This window comes from Mobula hypostoma, chromosome 23 (genome assembly GCF_963921235.1).
Source record: "Mobula hypostoma chromosome 23, sMobHyp1.1, whole genome shotgun sequence".
Lineage (NCBI taxonomy): Eukaryota > Metazoa > Chordata > Chondrichthyes > Myliobatiformes > Myliobatidae > Mobula > Mobula hypostoma.
In genome coordinates this window covers 59,864,773-59,883,196 of record NC_086119.1, presented here as the reverse complement: position 1 = coordinate 59,883,196, position 18,424 = coordinate 59,864,773, and the positions used below count along the sequence as shown (strand labels likewise).

General features: G+C 42.2%; 1 protein-coding gene across 2 annotated transcripts in view; it reads left to right on the top strand.

The window, feature by feature from the left end:
- patz1 (POZ/BTB and AT hook containing zinc finger 1) overlaps window positions 1-18,424 on the top strand; it is a 71,050-nt gene that overhangs the window by 26,483 nt on the left and 26,143 nt on the right. For both annotated transcript variants that reach the window (XM_063031805.1, XM_063031804.1), the window contains exons 2-3: window positions 8,057-8,120; window positions 8,574-8,745. In XM_063031805.1, the coding sequence (XP_062887875.1) occupies window positions 8,057-8,120; window positions 8,574-8,745 (236 nt within the window). The remainder of the gene's footprint in view (window positions 1-8,056; window positions 8,121-8,573; window positions 8,746-18,424) is intronic.

The following is an 18,424-nucleotide window of genomic DNA, read 5'->3' as shown; positions in this document are numbered from 1 at the left end:
TCTCCATCTTAATGAAGAATTCCACCATATTATGGTCACTCTTACCCAAGGGGCCTCTCACGACAAGATTGCTAATTAACCCTTCCTCATTGCTCAAAACCCAGTCTAGAATAGCCTGCTCTCTCGTTGGTTCCTCGACATGTTGGTTCAAAAAACCATCCCACATACATTCCAAGAAATCCTCTTCCTCAGCACCCTTACCAATTTGGTTCACCCAATCTATATGTAGATTGAAGTCACCCATTATAACTGCTGTTCCTTTATTGCACACATTTCTAATTTCCTGTTTAATACCATCCCCGACCTCACTCCTACCGTTAGGTGGCCTGTACACAACTCCCACCAGCGTTTTCTGCCCCTTAGTGTTATGCAGCTCTACCCATATCGATTCCACATCGTCCCGGCTTATGTCCTTCCTTTCTATTGCATTAATCTCCTCTTTAACCAGCAACGCCACCCCACCTCCTTTTCTTTCATGTCTATCCCTCCTGAATATTGAATATCCCTGAACTGCTGGTACAGTACTCAGTAAAAACAAGACAACATTTTTCAGAACCATGGTGCTACATGAAACAATACAAAAACTACACTGAATTACGTAAAACAGCACAAAAACTACACCGGACTACAGACCTACCCAGGACTGCATTAAGTGCACAAAACAGTGCAGGCATTATAATAAATAATAAACAAGACAATAGGCACAGTAGAGATACCAGAATCTATTCAGGGTGGTGACTTCAGTGACCATCAAGAATGGTTCTACAGCACAGTGTCCGAACTGGTCATTGAAAACCCTTGCCAACCAAGTGACGGGAGTCTTCAAGGACATTTTCAACGAGCGCAAGTTCCCATTTACTTCAAAAAGGCAACAATTAAGCCAGAGCCTAAGAAGAATAATGTGAGCTGCCTTTAATGACTATCACCCGGTAGCAATCACATCTACAGTGATGAAATGCTTTGAGAGGTTGGTCATGATGAGACTGAGCTCCTGCCTCAGCAAGGACCTGGACCCTTTGCAATTTGCCTATCACCACAATAGGTCAACGGCAGTTGCAATCTCAATGGCTCTTCACACGGCCGTAGACCACCTGGACTACAGACACCTATGTCAGGATGCTGTTCATCAACTATAGCTCAGCATTTAATACCACAATCCTGACTGAGAAGTTACAGAACCTGGGTGTCTGTACCTCCCTCTGCAATTGGATCCTCGACTTCCTAACCTGAAGGTCACAATCTGTGCAGATTGGTGATAATATCTCCTCACTGACGATCAATACTGGTGCATCTCAGGGGTGTGTGGTTAGCCCACTGTTTTATTCTCTCTATACCCATGACTGTATGGCTGGCATAGCTCTAATACAATCTATAAATTTGCTGATAATACCACCATTATTGGCAGAATCTCAGATGGAGACGAGAGGACATACAGGAGTGAGATGTGCCAACTAGTGGAGTGGTGTCATAGCAACAACCTTGCATTCAGTGTTAGTAAGATGAAAGAGCTGATTGTGGACTTCAGGAAGGTAAGATGAAGGAACACATACCAATCCTCATAGAGGGAACTGAAGTGGAGAAAGTGAGCAGTTTCAAGTTCCTAGGTGTCCACAGAGATCTTGACCTAACCTGGTCCCAACATATCGATGCAGTTATAAAGAAGGCAAGACAGCAACTATACTTCATTAGGAGTTTGAGAAGATTTGGTATGTCAGTAATGCACTCAAAAACTTCTACAGATGCACTGTGGAGAGCATTCTCACAGGCTGTATCACTGTCTGGTATTGGCGGGATGGGGGGGGCGCGGGGGTGCTACTGCACAGGACCAAAAGAAGCTGCAGAGGGTTGTAAATTTAATCGGCTCCTTCTTGGGTACTAACCTACAAAGTACCCAGGACATCTTCAAGGAGCGGTGTCTCAGAAAGGCAGTGTCCGTTATTAAGGACCTCCAGCACCCAGGGCATGCCCTTTTCTCACTGTTACCATCAGGTAGGAGGCACAGAAGCCTGAAGGCACACACTCGGCGATTCAGGAACAGCCTCTTCCCCTCTGCCATCCGATTTCTAAATGGACTTTGAACCCATGAACACTACCTCACTTTTTTTAGTATACTGTTTTTTTGCACAATTTTTAATCTATTCAATATGCGTATACTATAATTTGATTTATTTAATAGGTATTTTTTAAATTTAGTTTTGTCCTATATGCTATAGGTTTTCTGTGTTTCTATGCTGTGTGTGTTCTATGTTTCTATGTTTTTCTATCTATATTATGTATTGCATTGAACTGCTGCTGCTAAGTTAACAAATTTCACAACACATGCCGGTGACAATAAACCTGATTCTGATTGTAACATGGTCAATAAGTTGACATAAATATTAAATCTAAATATACTTAGTGATTTGAATTTATATTCTCCAACTGCCACTGGAATTCATATTCATGTCTCTAGGGCAATGGTCCAGAATGCTGACCGCCAGCCCAGTGACTTAACTGCAATACTACTATCCTGATGAAGAATCTCAGCACAAAACATCAATTCTAATCTTCTCCATAGATGTTGTCTGGTCTGTTGAATTCCTCCAGGATTTTGTGTGTGTTGTTACTATCCTTTGCTTGCGAAAGATTTAATACTTCCCATACTTTACACATCTTTGAAAGATCTTGCCAGGCCTCCTAGTATTCACTCCCCATTCAGGTCAGAGTATGCTTTCTCAGTGTTAGTAGTAAGGCTGTGTGATGTGCCCAGCAGGTTGGATACTGAATGACTAGTGTGGTCTGGCAGTGTATTGCCTTGCATGCAGAGGCAGTGGCATTTGCCTCATCATTAGCTCATCATGGTGCACAAACTTGACAGTTCTGGTCCTCCGAACTGGAACATTGAGCAATTAGGTGTCCTTTTTATCTGTTGAGGGAGTTTTCTGCCATCATGCTGGATGCTGTGTACATTCCACACTTGACCACTGTTACAGTTCTGTCAAGACCATTTACTGTGCCATCCCACACCTACACTTGTGCAAATCCAATTATATGGCTGTACTTCTACTCCCAGTGTACAGGCAGAGACTAGGGACTGCAGCACCAGTGGTAAGGACTGAAAGTGTGGTCAAAGGAAGCAGAAGAGTGCTTACAGGACTACTTTGAATCAATGGACTGTACTATATTCAGGGATTCATCTTCGAATCTAAATTAATGTCCCACAATTGTCACAACTTCATCAAAAGATATGTGGATGAGTGTGGTCCTTTGAGAACAATTTGGACATACCCAAACCAAAGGCTGTGGATGAATCATGCAATTTGCATTCTGCTGAGGGCTGGATCTGTGGCATTCAAGACTGGTGACTCTGAACTCTATATGAAGTCCAGGTACGACCTATAGAAGGCTATCTTAAGAGCATGAAAGCAATTTCAGGTGAAGTTAAAGACAGAATTGGATGCACATCAGGTCTGGCAGGGTTTGCAGGCCATTGCTTCCTACAAAGTGAAACCTAACATAAGTGGATGTTATACTTCACTCCAAGATGAGCTCAAGTCTTTTTTGCATGCTTTGAAAGGGAGAATAAAACTACAACTGTTCAAATCCCTGGCAAGCCTATGGTCTGACTCAAAGGCCAGTGTCAGGCTCTGATGATATACCTGGTAGAACACTGAAAACCTATGCCAACCAGCTGACTGGAGTGTTCAAGGACATCTTCAATCTGTCACTGCTGCAGTCAGGAAAATGCATAACAGGAATGTGGAGATTGTCCAGGGAGCACTTGCATGGTGTTCCGGATAGGTTTGTCCAGTAGAGGCAGAGAAAGGATGGTAGTGTGAAGGAAGCATGGTTGACATGAGATGTGGAATCTTCTGTCAAGAGGATGAAAGAAACATTCTTGAGGTTCAGCAAGGAAGGATTCGACAGAGCTGTTGAAAGTTACAAGGTAGCCAGAAATGATCTTAAGAATAAACTTATGAGAACTAGAAGGGGAGTTGAGAAGGCCTTGGCAAATAGGATTAAGGAAAACTGTAAGGTGTTCTACACATATGTAAAGATCAGGAGGATGGCTTGTGAGGGTAGGACTGATCAGGGATAAAGAAAAAAATGTGCCTGGAGTTGAAGAAGGTAGGGAGGTCCTCAATGAATACTTTGCTTCAGTGTTCACTAGTGAGAGGAACAGTGACAAATGTAAGGACAGCGTAAAACAAGCTGGTATGCTGGAATATGTTGACATTAAGAAAGAAGATGTGTTGGAACTTCTGTAGGACATTAGGATAGGTAATTCCCTAGGGTTCTATGGGATATACCCCAGGTTACTATGGGAAGAGAGGGAAGAGATTCCTGCATGTTTGGCAATGATTTTGGTATCCTCATTGCCACAGTGGTAGTGCCAGAGGATTGGAGGGTGGCAAATGTTATTCCTTTGTTCAAGACAGATACAGTAGTGATTTCTAGATTGCTAATCATTCAATATTTATTGAAAAGCTGAAGAAACAAACAATATGTGAAATAGAATAAGTATTTGGTTGGCTTTTGAATTGATGGTTGATATCAAAACAGACAATATGTTAAAGATGTATGTTTATTCCATCAGCACTGAAATGGAGATAAAAATTGAAGACCTGGAAATCAAAAGTAGAGAGCCCCTTCAAAAGATTGATCAAAACAGAGAAAGGAAGACTTACAGTGACATGCAAAAATTTGGGCTCGCCTGGTCAAAATTTCTGTCACTGTGAATAGTTCAGTGAGTAAAAGATGAACTGATCTCCAAAAGTCATGAAGTTAAAGATGAAATATTCTTTTCAACATTTTAAGCAAGATTAGTGTATTATTTTTGTTTTGTACAATTTTAGAGTGGAAAAAAAGGAAAGGAGCCTCATGCAAAAGTTTGGGCATCCCAGGAGATTTGAGCAAGGACATGGCAGACCAGCTGAATAACTACTCTGGTTCTGTCTTCACTAAGGAGGACATGAATAATCTTCCGGAAATAGTAGGGGACCGAGGGTCTAGTGAGATGGAGGAACTGAGGGAAATACATGTTAGTAGGGAAGTGGTGTTAGGTAAATTGAAGGGATTGAAGGCAGCTAGATCCCCAGGGCCAGATGGTCTGCATCCCAGAGTGCTTAAGGAAGTAGCCCAAGAAATAATGGACGCATTAGTGATAATTTTTCAAAACTCTTTAGAATCTGGATTAGTTCCTGAGGATTGGAGGGTGGCTAATGTAAGGAAAAGGGGAGGTGCAACGAGACCTGGGTGTCATTATATACCAGTCATTGAAAGTGGGCCAATCAGCAGCCATGGGTTCCTCTAAGCAGCAGCCTAGCACTCTGAAAATTAAAATAAATGATGCCCACAAAGCAGAAGAAGGCTATAAGAAGATAGCAAAGTGTTTTCAGGTGCCCGTTTCCTCAGTTCATAATGTAATTAAATGGCAGTTAACAGGATCAGTGGAGGTCAAGTTGAGGTCTGGAAGACCAAGAAAACGTTCCGAGAGAACTGCTCGTAGGATTGCTAGAAAGGCAAATCAAAACCTCTGTTTGACTGCAAAAGACCTTCAGGAAGATTTAGCAGACTCTGGAGTGGTGGTGCACTGTTCTACTGTGCAGCGACACCTGCACAAATATGACCTTCATGAAAGAGTCATCAGAAGAAAACCTTTCCTGTGTCCTCACCACAAAATTCAGCATCAGAAGTTTGCAAAGGAACAAGCCTGATGCATTTTGGAAACAAGTCCTGTGGACTGATGAAGTTAAGATAAAACTTTTTGGCCGCAATGAGCAAAGGTATGTTTGGAGAAAAAAGGGTGCAGAATTTCATGAAATGAACATCTCTACAACTGTTAAGCACGGGGGTGGATCGATCATGCTTTGGGCTTGTGTTGCAGCCAGTGGCATGGGGAACATTTCACTGGTAGAGGGAAGAATGAATTCAATTAAATACCAGCAAATTCTGGAAGCAGACATCACACCGTCTGTAAAAAAGTTGAAGATGAAAAGAGGATGGCTTCTACAACAGGATAATGATCCTAAACACACCTCAAAATCCACAATGGACTAGCTCAAGAGGCACAAGCTAAAGGTTTTGCCATGGCCCTCACAGTCCCCCAACCTAAACATCATCGAAAATCTGTGGATAGACCTCAAAAGAGCAGTGCATGCAAGACAGCCCAAGAATCTCACAGAACTAGGAGCCTTTTGCAAGGAAAATTAGGCGAAAACTCCCCAAACAAGAATTGAAAGACTTAGCTGTCTACAGAAGGCATTTACAAGCTGCCAAAGGGGGTGTTACTAAGTACTGCCACGCAGGGTGCCCAAACTTTTGCTTTGGGCCCTTTTCCTTTTTTGTTATTTTGAAACTGTAAAAGATGGAAATAAAGAAGTAATCTTGCTTAAAATATTAAAGAAATGTGTCATCTTTAACTTTATGCCGTTTGGAAATCAGTTCATCTTTTACTCACTTAGCTATTAACAGTAACAGAAATTTTGACCAGGAGTGCCGAAACATTTGCATGCTACTGTACATCCACTTTCATCCCAAAGAAGTGAGCAAATCAAAAGGTTAACTTGTCCTATCATGCTCGTGGTTCTAACCATGTTCAGTGCAGTGTAGCATGGAAGGTGGCCATTGGGAAAACATTTTGAAGGGACGAATTTAAAAGATGAATATATGTGTCAGTCACAGACTAATATTTCCGGCTGTTTTGCCATTTAATATCTCTACTTTTTTTTCCACTGTTGTTTGTGCTTAGGTAAATAGAATTTGATAGGAATTAAAAGACATTAGAAGACATGTGTAGCCCCCCGGCCAGCCTCAGGGTCGCTCAGCTCGCTGTCGTCTCGGGAAACAGCCTCGGCCCCGCTAAACTGTGTAATAAGTTTGTGTGGATGCTGTGTGATGTACCCCACCCCGACAAATAACAGACACCAGATACGATTAAATGATTTACAGTTTATAGATATTACTGGAACTATATAATTAATAGAGAATAAAATATAAAAGGAAAATAAAAGGCGCCACACTGATCAAAGTTCAATCTCTTCGTGCACAAACAGTTGGAACTCAGGACCCTTCTTCTTCACCCTGCGACCCCTCGGACCACCTTGACCGGCCGCCTGGGACGAACAATGGTGGTCGATCAGACGCTCCACATGAGTCTGTCTCCATCTCCTCTCCTCGCTGAACGCCTCGCTCGGGGTCCGACCCCGTTAGCGGACTCACAGCACCTGGTCCATCCTCTGTCTCTCTCTCTCCCGCCTTCTCCCCAAAACCCAGCGCATACAATATCTTACAGATACACCAAAAACATAACAACTATCGCAATTGGTTCATAATGTCTTCTTATCGGTAATGTGATTCAAACAAACTGCTAGCGGGAAGGACTTTTTCAGCAGTTAATATAACAAAGAAGCCCTTTCAATTATAACATAACAAAGAAGCCATTTTAATTAGACCACGCAGTGACGTAAAAAAAGAAACCCCTTACACATGTTTAAAAAGCAATGTAGTTTGTTCTGCTAAAGATTTATATTTGTGGATGAATTAAAATATTTCAACCAATCTGTCAGTCTGTCATTCATTTACAGGCTGAAAATGCTGTTAATCTAACCAAGCTCTTTTCCTCTTATTCTCCTATCAGATTATATTGGCGATTTTATTCGCCATCTTCCTTAAGGTATCATCTTGAGGGTTGCAATGACTTCTGCAATAGAATCATTCGAAGTCTCTAAAACAGCAAGGGAAGTGAGTGCATGGTAGCATCATCTGGACTGAATGTATTATTATTAATTCCATAAATGTCATTGAGTTTCCAATTTTCTACCCAATAAGAGTGACAACATTGGAAGAGTTCCACCACACTGAATGCAACAGTTCAAGGAAATATCTTATTCACTAGCTTTTTGTGAAAATAGGAATAAATCTAGCCTTCTCAGTGTCATTCATGTTCCAAAAATTGATAACCTTCCTTTAAAAACTAAAATTTAGTCTACATCCAGAGATGCTTTATTCTTCTAAAGATGTGTGTGTGCAGTCTTACATTTTAATGCTTAGCTGACATTCCCGTTTATTTTTCCAGACCGGATCACTTGAATGGCCACATTAAGCAAGTGCACACAGCAGAGAGGCCCTTTAAATGTCAGGTGAGTTGGTGCTTCAATAATCTGCATCATCCAAGGTAATAATAATTTAGGGTAACTCCATACCTCTCTCCAAAGCACGTGATGTCCCTCCAACACTGAAACTTGCAGCTGGATTTGATAATGGAGATCTTTGTAAAATGTCTAATTTATCTCCACTCAATAGATCCATATTCACATTTTTCTATGGGAGATTCTGCAGAAAAGCCTAATGCAGGAATTCCAACTCATAATAGTGTCCCTTACTCAGAGATATATTTGCTTTCCCAACTCCACATGATGCTGAGAATGAAAGTCTATTTTTCAGTCCATTCTGGTGGAGAACTTATGAAAAGTATTAAAGGACATTGTTGTACCTGTTTGATCTCTACAGGTTGGTCTGAAATTAAACTCTTCTGTCGATAGTGTCAATTTAGTTGTCCTAACAGTTAACTTACTGTCGATGTGTTCTTACAGACCTGTGAGGCTTCCTTTGCTACCAAAGATCGTCTTCGCTCTCACTTGACATGTCATGAAGAGAAAGTTCCCTGTCAGGTGTGCGGGAAATACCTACGTGCAGCCTATATGACTGATCACATCAAAAAACACAATGAAGGACCAAATAACATCTGCAACATCTGTAACAAAGGTACTTCCTAAACATTAAGTTAAAGGCACCAAATTATTGATTTTATAAAGGGAAGTCTAAGTTGCTATCCTCTTTTCTTCAATTGGAGATTATGGCTGTAGAAATTCAAATTCTACTTAACTGATGTACCTGGTTGGGTTGAAATTTTTTAGATTAAAGGATGGCACCAATGTTCATGATTTTACAACATGGCTTAAGAACATGAATGGTTCTTGTTTTTGAAATAAGGACAGAAGCAATAGATGGTTTTGTGGCAGAAATGTTGTCATCAACATTCAATTAATTAGGTTAATGTGCCATAAGTTTGAACTGTTTTAGAAATGCATGTTGTACTTCATAGCGACACATATGCAAAGTATCTGTCACACTTTAAGCCCAAATGTATTTAGAGATTATTGAATGACTGAAAAAGTGGAAACTCATTGACAAGTGTAACCCCAGGTATCAATTCAATAATAAAAAGGGAAAATAAAGTGAATTTTTCTTCAAAAATATGTTCGGAAAATGCATATTGCTATGGCATTAAAATGTTTATATATTTTAATTTTCAAAATGTGAGGGGAAAAACTAAATCAATAAATGTACCACTGATATAATTATTGCAGGATTATCTTGGTAGCTTCCTCCATTTTCCAAGTGGCATAGATATTTCCTCCTCCCTCATGTCCCTGCCCCATCCAGGGGTTTTTCTTCTATTTTTTCTGGATGTTGACTTTGTGTTAAACATTTGATCCATGTTCTCTGCAACATAATAAAGCGGGTCAGTGAATTTTTGAAACTATTTTCAGACAATGCCAATGAACCTTTTCCTTCCTTAATGTCCAGCATACCAGCAAATTTCTAGTGTACCCTTTAATAGAGGTGATTAAGAGTAGACCCCAAGACCATAAGACATAGGAGCAGAATTAGGCCATTCAGCCTATTGAGTCTGCTTTATTATCCCTTTCAATCCCATTCTTCTGCCTTCTCTCTGTAACCTTTGACACTCTGACTAATTAAGAGGCTATCAACCTCTGCTTTAAATTTTCTCAATGACTTGGCCTCCATAGCCATCTGTGGAAATGAATTCCACAGATTCACTAACAAGAGGAAATCTGCAAATGCTGGAAGTCCAAGCAACACACAAAATGCTGGAGGAACTCAACAGGCCAGGCAGCATCTATGGAAAAAAAGTACAGTTGACATTTCGGGACTGGCAAGGGATTTTGGCCCGAAATGTCGACTGTACTTTTTTCCATAGATCGCTGCCTGGGCTGCTGAGTTCCTCCAGCAGTTTATGTGTGTTCCACTGATTCACTACCATCGAGCTAAAGAAATTCCTCCTCATCTATTTTCTAAATGGACATCCCTCTATTCTGATGATGTGCCCTCTGGCCTTAGACTCACCCTCTCTTATCTAGTACTTTCAGTATATGATAGTTTCAATTGCATATCCCCTCATTCTTCGACAGTCCATCAAGTACAGGCCCAGTCATCAAATATTCCAAATATGTTGACATTTTCATTCTCATGAGTCTCCTGTAGATCCTCTCCAATTAAGTTAGGCTAATTGGCCTGTAATTTCCTTTCTTCTGCCTCCCTCCCTTAAAGAGTGGAGTGACATTTGCAATTTTCTGGTCTTCCAGAACCATGCCAGAATCTAGTGATTCTTGAAGGATAATTGCTAATACCTCAACAATCTCTTCACTTTCAGAACCCTGGGGTGTAGTCCATCTGGTCCACCTGACTTATCTACCTTCAGAGCTTTCAGCTTCCCAAGCACCTTCTCCTTAGTAATACTAACTACACTCACTTCTGCCCCTTGACATTCTCAAATTTCTGGCATTTTGCTCGTGTCTTCCACAATGAAAACTGATGCAATAGACTTATTAAGTTCTGCTATTTCTTGCCCCCCCCCCCCCATTACTACCTCTGCAGCATCATTTTCCATTGGTCCAATATCAACTCTCACCTCTCTTTTACTTTGTATATCTGAAAAATGTCTTAGTATCTTTTATAGTATTGGCTAAGTTACCTTCATATTTCATCTTTTCCTTCCTTATGGTTTTCTTAGTTTCCTTCTTTTGGTTTTTACAAGCTTCCCAATCCTCTAACTTCTCAATAGTTTTTTCTATGTTATATGCCCTCTCTTGCTTTTACACTGTTTATGATTTCCCTGTCAGCCACAGTTATCCAAATATTTCATCTTCAGGATGTATCTATCCTGCGCCTTTCGAATTGCCCCAGAAACTCTAGCCATTACTGTTCTGCTCTCATTCTTGATGGTGTTCCCTTTCAATCAACTTTGTCAAGCTCCTCTCTCATGACTCTAATTCCCTTTACTTCACTTAAAGACTGATACATCTGACTTTGGCTTCTCCCACTCAAACTGCAGTGTGAATTCTATCATATTATGATCACTGACACCTAAGAATTCCTTTACCTTAAGTTCCCTAATCAAATCTGTTTTTTTACACAACCATTCCAGAATTGCCATTCCCCTGGAGGTATGGTGGCTATTAGGTGGCCTGTATATCACTCCTATCAGTGTCTTTTTACCCTTGAAATTTTTTAACTCTACCCACAAGAATCTTACTTGATGTTTCAACCACAACTCAGTAATGTCCACAATATTGTACCTGCTGATCTCTAACTGCGCTACAAGATCATCTGTCGTATTCAGTATACTGTGTGTATTCAGATATAATACGTTAGGTCCTGTATTAATTATTCTTTTAAATTTTGCTCCCATGTTGCAATTCAACTCATCCCACTGACTGCAATTTTGCCCTATCATCTGCCAGTCCTTCCTCACAGTCTCACTACATACTGCATCTACTTGTATACAAACTGCCCCATACTCAGACTTACCACTCCGGTTCCCATTCCCCTGCCAGATTAGTTTAAGACCTCCCCAGCAGCTCAAGCATACCTACCTGCAAGGATATTGGTCCCTCTCGAGGTCTGTAACTCATCCTTTTGTACAAATCATACCTTCTCTGAGACGAGAGCCAAATGATCCAAAAATCTGAAACCCTGTCCCCTGTACCAATTCCTCGGCCAAGCATTCAGCTGCCAACTCATCATATTTTTACTCCACTGGCACATGGCACAGGTATCAATCCTGGCACCTGAGTGGCAAAATGCCATCTGGGTTGACTTTACATGTCCACAGTCTGCTGCTCTGAAATCTCCTATCACTACTATACTCCTCTTCTCCCCCCTTCCCTTCTGAACCACAGAGCTAGACTCGGTGCTGGACTTCTCACTTGTAGGCACTCTCTACCCCCGCCCACGCCCCGTGGTATACTTATTATTTAGGGGACACTGCACCTGGCTATCTATTCCCTTTTCCTCTCCTGACAGTCACCTAGATACCTGCCTCCGCTGGAATTTCTCCCTGTAGCTCCTATCTATCACCACCTCATTCATGAGCTGAAGGTCATCAAGATGCAACTCCTTTTCCTTAACACGGTCTCTAAGGAGCAATGCACTTTGTGCAGGTGTAGTTATCAGGGAGACTGGAGGTCTTCCAGAGTTTCCACGTCTCACACAGAGAAAATACCACTAACTCTGGACTCATTCTCAGTGCGTTAGTTATGTACTCATAGACAAAGGAAGAGAGAAAATAAAATTACTGGGAACTGATTTAGAATCTCCACCTGTTCTTGCCAAGGCCGTTCAGCTAAAGCTTCTCATTCTAACACTCGTCCACTCCAACAATGGCTCCTCTCTTACACCTCCCTTCTTTTTATTGGCTCAAATAAAACTCAGTCCTGACAAGATTCGTTCATCTCAAATGGCTCCCATCTTGCAACAATGTCTCTCACTCTCACTTGCTACTTCAAAGTATGGTTCACTACCGCTGAGACTTGTTCTTTTCAAATAGCTCCCGCCTTGCAAACCTCATTGATCTTTATCCACCCTATAACCATATAATCATATAACAATTACGGCACGGAAACAGGCCATCTCGGCCCTTCTAGTCAGTGCCGAACTCTTACTCTCACCTAGTCCCACCGCCCAGCACTCGGCCCATAACCCTCCATTCCTTTCCTGTCCATATAGCTATCCAATTTAACTTTTAACGACAACATCGAACCTGCCTCAACCACTTCTGCTGGAAGTTCGTTCCACACAGCTACCACTCTCTGAGTAAAGAAGTTCCCCCTCATGTTACCCCTAAACTTTTGCCCTTTAACTCTCAACTTATGTCCTCTTGTTTGAATCTCCCCCACTCTCAATGGAAAAAGCCTATCCACGTCAACTCTATCTATCCCCCTTATAATTTTAAATACCTCTATCAAGTCCCCCCTCAACCTTCTACGTTCCAAAGATTAAAGACACAACTTGTTCAACCTTTCTCTGTAACTTAGGTGATGAAACTCAGGTAACGTTCTAGTAAATCTTCTCTGTACTCGCTCTATTTTGTTGACATCTTTCCTATAATTCGGTGACCAAAACTGTACGCAATACTCCAAATTTGGCCTCACCAATGCCTTGTACAATTTCAACATTACATCCCAACTCCTATACTCAATGGTCTGATTAATAAAGGCCAGCAGACCAAAAGCTTTCTTCACCACCCTATCCACATGAGATTCCACCTTCAGGGAACTATGCACCATTATTCCTAGATCCCTCTGTTCTATTGCATTCTTCAATGCCCTACCATTTACCATGTATGTCCTATTTTGATTAGTCCTACCAAAATGTAGCACCTCACATTTATCAGCATTAAACTCCATCTGCCATCTTTCAGCCCACTCTTCTATCTGGCCTAACTCTCTCTGCATGCTTTGAAAACCTACTTCATTATCCAGAACTCCACCTATCTTAGTATCATCTGCATACTTACTCATCTGATTTGCCACCCCATCATCCAGATCATTAATATATATGACAAACAATACTGGACCCAGTACAGATCCCTGAGGCACACCACAAGTCACCGTCCTCCAATCTGTCAAACAGTTATCCACCACTACTCTCTGGCGTCTCCCATCCAGCCACTGCTGAATCCATTTTAATACTTCAATATTAATACCTAAAGATTGAACCTTCCTAACTAACCTTCCGTGTGGAACCTTGTCAAAGGTCTTACTCAAGTCCATATAGACAACATCCACCGCTTTACCCTTGTCAACTTTCCTAGTAACCTCTTCAAATAATTCAATAAGATTTGTCAAACATGACCTTCCACGGACAAATCCATGTTGACTGTTCCTAATCAGACCCTGTCTTTCCAGTTAATTATATATACCATCTCTAAGAATACTTTCCATCAATTTACCCACCACTGACGTCGAACTTACAGGCTGATAATTGCTAGGTTTACTCTTGGAGCCCTTTTTAAACAATGGAGCCATGTGAGCAATACGCCAATCCTCCAGCACCATCCCTGTTTCTAATGACATTTGAAATATTTCTGTCAGAGCCCCTGCTATTTCCACACTAACTTCCCTCAAGGTCCTAGGGAATATCCTGTCAGGACCCAGAGACTTATCCACTTTTATATTCCTTGAAAGCGCCAGTACTTCCTCTTCTTTAATCATCATAGTTTCCATAACTTCCCTACCTGTTTCCCTTATCTTACACAATTCAATATCCTCCTTCTTAGTGAATACCGAAGAAAAGAAATTATTCGGAATCTCCCCCATCTCTTTTGGCTCCGCACATAGCCGTCCACTCTGATTCTCTAAGGGACCAATTTTATCTCTCACTATCCTTTTGCTATTAATATAACTGTAGAAACCCTTTGGATTTATTTTCACCTTACTTGCTAAAGCAGCCTTGTACCTTTTAGTTTTTCTAATTTCTTTCTTAAGATTCTTTTTACATTCTTTATATTCCTCAAGCACTTCATTTACTCCATGCTGCCTATATTTATTGTAGATATCTCTTTTTCCGAACCAAGTTTCCAATCTCCCTTGAAAACCATGGCTCTCTCAAACTTTTAACCTTTCCTATCAACCTAACAGGAACATAAAAATTCTGTACCTTAAAAATTTCACCTTTAAATGACCTCCATTTCTCTATTACATTCTTCCCATAAAACAAATTGTCCCAATCCACTCCTTCTAAATCCTTTTGCATCTCCTCAAAGTTAGCCTTTCTCCAATCAAAAATCTCAACCCTGGGTCCAGACCTATCCTTCTCCATAATTATATTGAAACTAACAGCATTGTGATCACTGGACCCGAAGTGTCCCCCAATACAAACCTCCGTCACCTGACCTATCTCATTCCCCAACAGGAGATCCAACACTGCCCCTTCTCTAGTTGGTACCTCTATGTATTGCTCCAAAAAACTATCTTGCACACATTTGACAAACTCCAAACCATCCAGCCCTTTTACTGTATGGGCTTCCCAGTCTATGTGCGGAAAATTAAAATCTCCCACAATCACAACCTTGTGCTTACTACAAATATCTGCTATCTCCTTACAAATTTGCTCCTCCAATTCTCACTGCCCATTTGGTGGTCTATAATATACCCCCATAAGTATTACTACACCTTTCCCATTCCTCAATTCCACCCAAATAGCCTCCCTAGATGAGCCCTCTAATCTATCCTGCCAGAGCACCACTGTAATACTTTCTCTGACAAGCAATGCAACACCTACCCCTCTTGTCCTTCCGATTCTATCACACCTGAAGCAATTAAATCGAGGAATATTTAGTTGCCAATCACACCTCTCCTGTAACCATGTTTCACTAATAGCTACCACATCATACTTCCAGGTATCAATCCGTGCTTTATGCTCATCCACCTTTCTTGTAATGCTCCTCGCATTAAAATAAATGCATTTAAGAAATTTTCCACCTTTTACTCTCTGTTTAGCACTAACGGTGCAAACAACTTTACTATTTTCTTTTTCTTTCTTCTGCCCTACATCTGTTCCTACACTCTGGTTCCCCTCCCCCCCAGTATCTAGTTTAAATCCACCGGAGCCTCTCTAGCAAACCCACCTGAAAGAATATTTGTCCCCCTCCAGTTAGGATGTAAACCGTCCCACCGGAACAGGTCCCACCTTCCCTGGTATCTGTCCCCCACTTTTCCTTCACTACATCGACAACTGCATTGGCGCTGCTTCCTGCATGCATGCTGAGCTCGTTGACTTTATTAACTTTGCCTCCAACTTTCACCCTACCCTCAAGTTTACCTGGTCCATTTCCGACACCTCCCTCCCCTTTCTAGATCTTTCTGTCTCTATCTCTGGAGACAGCTTATCTACTGATGTCTATTATAAGCCTACTGACTCTCACAGCTGTCTGGACTATTCCTCTTCTCACCCTGTCTCTTGCAAAAATGCCATCCCCTTCTCGCAATTCCTCCGTCTCTGCCGCATCTGCTCTCAGGATGAAGCTTTTCATTCCAGGATGAGGGAGATGTCCTCTTTTTTAAAGAAAGGGGCTTTCTTTCCTCCACCATCAACTCTGCTCTCAAACACATCTCCCTCATTTCACGCACATCTGCTCTCACTCCATCCTCCCGCCACCCCACTAGGAATAGGGTTCCTCTGGTCCTCAGCTACCACCCCACCAGCCTCCGGGAACAACATATTATTCTCCGTAACTTCCGCCACCTCCAACGGGATCCCACCACTAAGCACATCATTCCCTCCCCCTCCTCTCTCTGCTTTCCGCAGGGATCGCTCCCTACGCGATTCCCTTGTCTATTCGTTCCCCCTCCCCATCCCTCCCCACTGATCTCCCTCCTGGCACTCATCCTTGTAAGCGGAACAAGTGCTACACACTTCCTTCCTTACCACCATTCAGGGCCCCAGACAGTCCTTCCAGGTGAGGCAACACTTCACCTGTGAGTCGGCTGGGGTGATATACTGCATCTTGTGCTCCCGATGTGGCCTTCTATATATTGGCGAGACCCGACGCAGACTGGGAGATCATTTTGCTGAACACCTATGCTCTGTCCGCCAGAGAAAGCAGGGTCTCCCAGTGGCCACATATTTCAATTCCACATCCCATTCCCATCCTGACATGTCTATCCACGGCCTCCTCTACTGTAAAGATGAAGCCACACTCAGGTTGGAGGAACAACACCTTATATTCCGTCTGGGTAGCCTCCAACCTGATGGCATGAACATTGACTTCTCTAACTTCCGCTAATGCCCCACCTCCCCCTTGTACCCCATCCGTTATTTATATACACCCATTCTTTCTCTCACTCTCCTTTTTCTCCCTCCGTCCTTCTGACTATACCTCTTGCCCATCCTCTGGGTTTTTCACCCCCCTCCCCCTTTTTCCTTCTCCCTGGGCCTCCTGTCCCATGATCCTCTCATATCCCTTTTGCCAATCACCTGTCCAGCTCTTGGCTCCATCCTTCCCCCTCCTGTCTTCTCCAATGATTTTGGATCTCCCCCTCCCCCTCCCACTTTCAAATCTCTTACTAGCTCTTCCTTCAGTTAGTCCTGATGAAGGGTCCCGGCCTGAAATGTCAACTGTACCTCTTCCTAGAGATGCTGCCTGACCTGCTGCATTCACCAGCAACTTTGTGTGTTGGTTGAAGGAGCTGGTGGTGGACCTGAGGAGGGCTAAGGCACTGGTGACCATCCAGGGGGTCAGTGTGGACATGGTGGAGGATTACAAATACCTGGGGGTATGAATTGACAATAAACTGGGCTGGTCAAAGAACACTGAGGCTGTCTACAAGAAGGGTCAGAGCCGTCTCTATTTCCTGAGGAGACTGAGGTCCTTTAACATCTGTTGGATGATGCTGAGGATGTTCTACGAGTCTGTGGTGGCCAGTACGATCATGTTTGCTGTTGTCTGCTGGGGCAGCAGGCTGAGGGTAGCAGACACCAACAGAATCAACAAACTCATTCGTAAGGCCAGTGATGTTGTGGGGATGGAACTGGACTCTTTGACGGTGGTGTCTGAAAAGAGGATGCTGTCTAAGTTGCATGCCATCTTGGACAATGTCTCCCATCCACTACATCATGTACTGGTCGGGCACAGGAGTACATTCAGCCAGAGACTCATTCCACCGAGATGCAACACTGAGCGTCATAGGAAGTTATTCCTGCCTGTGGCCATCAAACTTTACAACTCCTCCCTTGGAGGGTCGGACACCCTGAGCCAATCGGCTGGTCCTGGACTTATTTCCTGGCATAATTTACATATTACTATTTAATTATTTATGGTTTTATATTGCTATATTTATACTCTATTCTTGGTTGGGGCAACCGTAACGAAAATCAATTTCCCTCAGAATCGATGAAGTATGACTATGACTTACTGACATTGAGTAAAAGGTTGTTGTTATGACACCACTCAGCCAGATGTTCAATTTCCTTCCTATCTGCTGATTAGCCACCACCAAATTTAAATGTAGCATTGCGGTGGTGCCTAGCCTCATAGTCATATGCATAAAGCAAGACGAGCAGGGAGCCAAGCACACAGTCTTGTGGTGCACCTATGCTGATGGTGATCGTGGAGGAGATGTTGGTGCCAATCCATTCTGTATATGATTAACTGCTTTACTGTGACTCTGACTGGGGCATGAACTTCTAACATTTTCCTGGAGTAGGCTTAAGCAGGTTTTTTGCTTTATTTATTCTTTCACAATATTTTTTTAAATTGACAAACTGGATTATCGCTAGTATCCGTGGCAGGTTTTTATGATGATTCGATAATTTCAAAGTTACTTCTTTTGAAACTAGTTTTAAGTTCATATTTATG